The sequence below is a fragment of the Gossypium hirsutum genome, chromosome A03 (assembly GCF_007990345.1).
Source record: "Gossypium hirsutum isolate 1008001.06 chromosome A03, Gossypium_hirsutum_v2.1, whole genome shotgun sequence".
NCBI classification, from domain to species: domain Eukaryota; kingdom Viridiplantae; phylum Streptophyta; class Magnoliopsida; order Malvales; family Malvaceae; genus Gossypium; species Gossypium hirsutum.
This window is the reverse complement of record NC_053426.1, coordinates 34,296,273-34,302,272: the sequence shown is the minus strand read 5'-3', so window position 1 is coordinate 34,302,272 and position 6,000 is coordinate 34,296,273. Positions and strand designations below refer to the sequence as shown.

General features: G+C 30.2%; 1 protein-coding gene across 2 annotated transcripts; it reads right to left on the bottom strand.

Annotated features, from left to right (window-relative positions):
• Positions 1-1,623: 1,623 nt before the first annotated feature.
• On the bottom strand, positions 1,624-3,912 carry LOC107958902 (patatin-like protein 2). 2 transcript variants are annotated; one of them, XM_041098346.1, is made up of 7 exons: positions 3,648-3,912; positions 3,385-3,575; positions 3,102-3,288; positions 2,851-3,012; positions 2,442-2,744; positions 2,191-2,363; positions 1,624-1,986 (listed from the first exon to the last, which is right to left on the bottom strand). In XM_041098346.1, exons 1-7 carry the CDS (start codon positions 3,777-3,779, stop codon positions 1,905-1,907), a joined length of 1,230 nt encoding a protein of 409 aa, XP_040954280.1. In that variant the 5' UTR covers positions 3,780-3,912; the 3' UTR covers positions 1,624-1,904. The 2 variants fall into 2 exon arrangements, with proteins under 2 accessions (XP_040954280.1, XP_016750299.1); XM_016894810.2 differs by having other exon boundaries at positions 3,388-3,575.
• Between the last annotated feature and the right edge of the window lie 2,088 nt (positions 3,913-6,000).

The following is a 6,000-nucleotide window of genomic DNA, read 5'->3' as shown; positions in this document are numbered from 1 at the left end:
AATATATGAGAGAAAAGTGAAGAAAAAGAGAGGGTGACGGTGTGCAAAATGAGCAAATGAGGTTGATAGAAAAGCGAAAAATAACATTTATACCTAAGGTTTCTAGGTAGGGAAGACCAATTAGGGTTTTGGGCAAAAATACAATAAATAAAACTTATATAGGAGAGGGGAATTAAACTCGGGTCTCTAGGTTGGATACACTAATACTTAAGCATTAGACCAATAACTCATTTTTGCTACAACCATGCAAAATTAACAATAAAAATTTGGGATGTGACATTGAAGCTTGGAATGTCTTAAATTAAAGAGTTTATAATACGTCTCTAGTGTTTGGTTAGGCTCCATTCTCACAAATAGTATCATACCAATGATATGGTGTAAAAAAACCTTTTGTATTTGCATAACTAGCATCTGCCACATAATATTTGCATAACTTTAAGAAATTTTTTATACAAGTTTAATTATAAAAATTATATTATAGTTTTAATTATAAAAACTTATATAAACCTAATTTAGAGTAAAACTTGTCATAGGTTACAACCCTTTTTATAATATGTAAATTAGGTGATATATATAATGTATGATATATATGACTTTTATAAAAATGTTTTATAAAGACATTTTCTATAAACAATATACTTTTTTGTCATAACTTTAAATTTTATTTTCTATGAATAAGATATGTCTATAACAAATTTTTAATAAATAAATATATTATTTTTTATAACATAGCATGGATACTCATGTCCATACTTTTTTGCCATAATTTTTTATAAATAAGTATATTTTAACACTTTTTCTACATTTTTATTGCCCACAAATTATTTTTTACAATATACCTTTTGGTCATAATTTTAGAACTTTTTTAATTTAAATAATATATTTTTTGTTGTAAATTTATAAAATGAACATAATTTTTTTATAATATAAATTTTTTAAGACTTATAATACAACTTTAGAAAAAGTATTTGTCATAATCGTCTCAAGCTCTCGTACGTGTTCATGCTTATAAAAAAAATTATGATTAAATTTGTATGAAAATAATTTCTTAAAGTTAAATCATATATGAATATTTGAAAAATTATAGAGTAATTAGTTTTGGGTATAATTACTCATAATAATTACTCTAATTACATTCAATTCAGTTACATCCAGTAATTACAATGATTATTATGTGAGAATTGAAGTAATTAGCTGTCATATGTTTCTATTTTTCGAATCCATCCCACTGATTTTCTAGCATACATATGTATACAAGGAAGGCCCTAAGGCCTTCCACAATGGACAAGTCAATTGTTTTTGTTTTCCTTTTTTAACATGAGAGTATAATCGGTAAATTTCAATTCTAAATTCTCTAATTTTTTAGATTATAGAAATAGTTAGATTTTAATTTGATCTTTACATTTTGTTTAAATTTGAAATTTAATTTATATATTTTAATTTTGACATAATTTAGTACCTTAATTTTTATAATATTTTTAGATAGCCTAAATATTTTACTCTAATAAAAATGATATGTAAAATTTTACGAATTATTAGCACCAACAAATTTAATAAAAAAAATTAACAATATTAACAAATAGATCTAAATTTTTAAATTTAAAAAATAGAGAAATTGAATTCTTGAAAATAAAAATATGAAGATTAAATTCCTTATATACGAAGAATACAACAACATTGAGTAAATGTGACCTTTAAATTTTTCCTTTATTATTTAATTAAAAAACAAATAGTTATCCCAACAGAAAGCGTGGGAGAAAACATACTAGTAACTTAATAAAGGAAAAAGGAAAAAATAGATTTTGACAAAAACACAAATTAAATGGAAAATAAATAACGACATTAGAATTAATTAGGTGGTAAATTGAATTTAGCGGCTTATATTTTAGCTTCGTTCCAAATGATCATTTACGTTCTTCGTTGAAGCTTCCATGCGGTGATCTCATTTCACGAAGCCGCTTCTCCTCAGATAGCACTTCAGCTAATCTGCAAATGATCAGAAGCAAAAGTAACCCCAAATTTTTAAGGATTATATAATGAATTTATGACACAATAATACTACAACATCTTCATATCCCTTCTTTTTTCAAAAAAAAAAAAAATCCAACATTTCTTGCACATGGATACAGAATATCATCATTTAAATATATGAAAATTTTTAATATACTTGTGTGTGTATATAATGTATACCTGATGAGAGCCTCTTCATTTGTACCCTGATCAACAGGCTCGAATTTACCAGTCTCCAAATTCACCCTGGAAACTGGTTTTTTCAACAATTCTTCCCCACGTTTTACAAGATTCTCCAAGTTTTCTTTGGTAGAAATATCTATTGATGTCACCGCTCCAGATAGTGTATCATCCTGCAATTTTCTTTTCTCTTTAAGTCACTTTAGATTCAAGTGTATATAATACATATTTTAATGAATGTATCTATATACCTGAATACGGAGATAACTGTGTTCACTATGAAGTGCTCGGAAAACAGAAGCGAGATGAAAGTCCACCATATCAGTGCTTGCTTGCATAAACACATCAATTAATGGAGATGAATGTTCAGAAGTCAACCATCCCAAGACACCCCATTTTGCTGCCTTGTGAGCTGGGTACTTCTCTTCAGGATTTTGCGAACCAGTGCCCAAGGATAAGACCTGGAAACGAGCGTAGTCGTTTGGCTTTATATGGAAGAAATCACTGCTTTCGCGATTGATTTCCTTCGCCACTTCGCTGATGGCTACTAAAGTCTGTTATAAGAATCGATTAAAACCATATAATTATTAACTTGCAGCGCCGAGAATTTCCTTTACGTTAAAAACATCAATCTATCTATCTCTCTGTATATATACATACGGGATTATTTGCAGCAACACCGCCATCTATAAGATGGAATTCTTGGACTTCGCCGGTGGAATTTTTTATTTCAAATTGATGTGCGGGAAGATAGGTTGGCGCAGCAGAAGTTCCAATACATATATCAGAGAGCAATGCATTTTGGAAAGTATTGTACTGAACCTGCACAATGGTAGTATCTCACATCAAATAATGACAAAGTAAAGAAATTTAAAATATATAAATATATATTATTTGATGAGAAATGAGACCTCATAGGAGGAGAAAATTCTTGGTTGGAGTTGTTTGATGTCAAATGTTGGGATGACAACGTTTGTCAATGTTTGGTCCAATCTGGTTTCTCCCAGCTTTTCCCTCACAATATTGTGCAAATATTCACCATCATATTTCGGACCAGTTGGAGATTTGACCAAATTTGCAACCGGTGCGAACGGAGAGCTGTTATATAATTACAAATACAACAAGGATCAGCTGTAATTACAAGAAGCTTCTGTTCCGTTTTAAACTACAAATGAACAAGCTCCAGAGATTAACTACCCATCTTGAGGGAAGATTTTTGGGCAGTGCTGAAGGTAGAAATCATTGATATCTTTGGCAGCAAAAAGAGGACGATGGCCCTCATTCGGGTGTGGTGCAGTTAGCATGGCAGTGACAAGGCCGCCGGTGCTAGTCCCAGTAATGACATCAAAGTAATCTGCCAGTCTTGCCCCTTCACCATCCAGCTTCTGTAATTATAAGTGTATCGTTACAAAATGTGAACAACAGTATATACTATATATTTTTAAGTACTTGGATACCTGAAGCTGAGACTCTAAAAAGGCAAGAATAGTTCCGGGAATAAGCCCCCTAATTCCTCCTCCATCAATACTAAGAACAGTAATTAAGTTGCCATAGGTGGGAGGTTGAAGGGGTGATTTTGGACTTGCCATACCAAAATTGTGGTGGTGGGATACTTGGATTATGATGAGGGATGGTTTGAGGATCTTAACTTATTAGCAAGAGAGTTCGATTCCAAAACTAGATTAAGATGTCTCCAATCCTAGGTAACGTTTGATGCCCTCGACCGATGCCTGTCCTGGATATTTATAGGCTTTTCCATTTCTCTTCTCAACTACGCTTTTAATCTGGTCCCAAACCGTATTTTAATGCCTAACTTTCTTAATTACTACAATAAAATATTTTATTAGAAAATATTCAAAATTACTATATATTTTTTAATTGATATAATATATAAACTTGAATCAAATTTAAAATGGATAACAAGGTCAATAAGGGTTTCGCTAAATTGATAATGACGGAGGCTGTTTTGAGTATGAGGTTCAAGATTTATCATGCACAAATATATATATAACTACGAGTTTTAGTTCCAATTGTATCCCAAACCAACTTATACTTAAAATTTTAACACTAAACTAATCTTTAAAAAAAATTATCTAATTCCAACCTCACTCAACTTGGAAGTATTATATATTTAATTTTTTAAAATAATCTAGTTAAAATATATAAAAATATTTCAAATATTATAAAATATCATAAAAAATTATAATTAAAAATATAAAAATAATTATGAAATTAAAAGAGAATACTTTGATGAATCCCAAACTGAAATATTATTAATTAAAAATTATGTGCAAACTAAATTTTCGAAAAAGAAAATCCTATAAAATGGAAGGATTAAAATTAATTTACCATCTCAATCACCTCCCCATGCCTAGAATACATACCTATCCTTACAACTGGATTAAAACAACAAATGATAGTTTTTCTAAATTTTATTTTGATGAAAAACTAATTACAGTTGATTATACATTTATTACTCGCAGTTTCTTGGATAGCTCGGCGAAGCTGGGACCCATATATATAGCTCTTGGCAATAGCCAGCCTAACTGTGCTACGAAACCGTGTCCAAACTGATTGAAAATTCCAAGTTTTAGACGACTTGGGTGGGATGTATATATTAGTCTGGAAAAGTAAAACCCTAAGCTCATATTAGCCAGTAATGACCATAAATTTACTCTTCAAGAATCTTGGTTTTTTCGAAGTTTGAATCTTCAATGGGAGACGTGGCCAATTACTGCTCATTAGTAGTATTTTTGTTTCCATGTTCATGGACAACCTGCCGGGAATTTAAATAAAACTTCAAATTCAATTTATTCTTATCCTTTTATTATTTATCGTATTTGTATCAATTTAGAAATTACGTATTTAGAACATAGATGTGTGTTTGAAAATAATATATAATAAAGGGTAAATTACTCTAACAACTACTCAACTTTGGGGTAGCTGACAAAACAGTCACCTAAGTTTCATTTCAGTCACTCAATTTTTAAAAAATGATAAAACAATCACTAACGTTATAAAAAAGTGAAAAAATAGTCATTGATTAGCAGTTTTCATTAGTGTCTTAACGGGACCATTGTTGTGGTTAGTTAACTTGCCCCATTGGTGAAACAGCTGATGGGTCGGGGCGGGTTTAGGGAAAAAAATTGAAGGGTTACGTTGGTTTAGGGCATAAAATTAGAAACTGGTTGTGATTTAGGGGAAGAGGAAAATAAAATCGATTTGAGAAAAAAATTGATTGTGGTTTGGGTTGATTTGGGTTTGAAACTAATTAACGAATCGATTAACAGGGTTGGTTTAGGGTTAGAATATCGATTCAATAATCGATTAGCAGGGTATAGGGTTAGAAATCGATTGATCTTTTTCGTTTGGGGAGAAAAGAAGATAAAATCATAAACCTATCAGTGTTTTTGGTTCTCAACAACAATGGTCAATAGAAGAGAAGTTGCCAATGTTGTTACATCCACTATAACGGGTAAGTTTCTGTATTTAGCTTTTTTATCTTTTGGATTTAAGGTTATTTTGGGTTATTTCGATTTTGATTTTGATTTTGGATTTAGGGTTATTTTGGCTTATTTTGATTTTGGATTTAGGGTTATTTCAATTTTGGTTTCATTTGTTATTAATGTGCATAACAGATTAAGGTTTGGTTATTAAAGTGAATGGAAAATAGTGTGTATGGTATGCCATGTGCATGATGTTTATTGTTTGTATCAAATTGATGTTTATTATTTGTATCAAACTAATTGTATCAAACTGATGTTTATTGTTTGTATCTACCATTGTATGAATGACATTATCAAACTGATG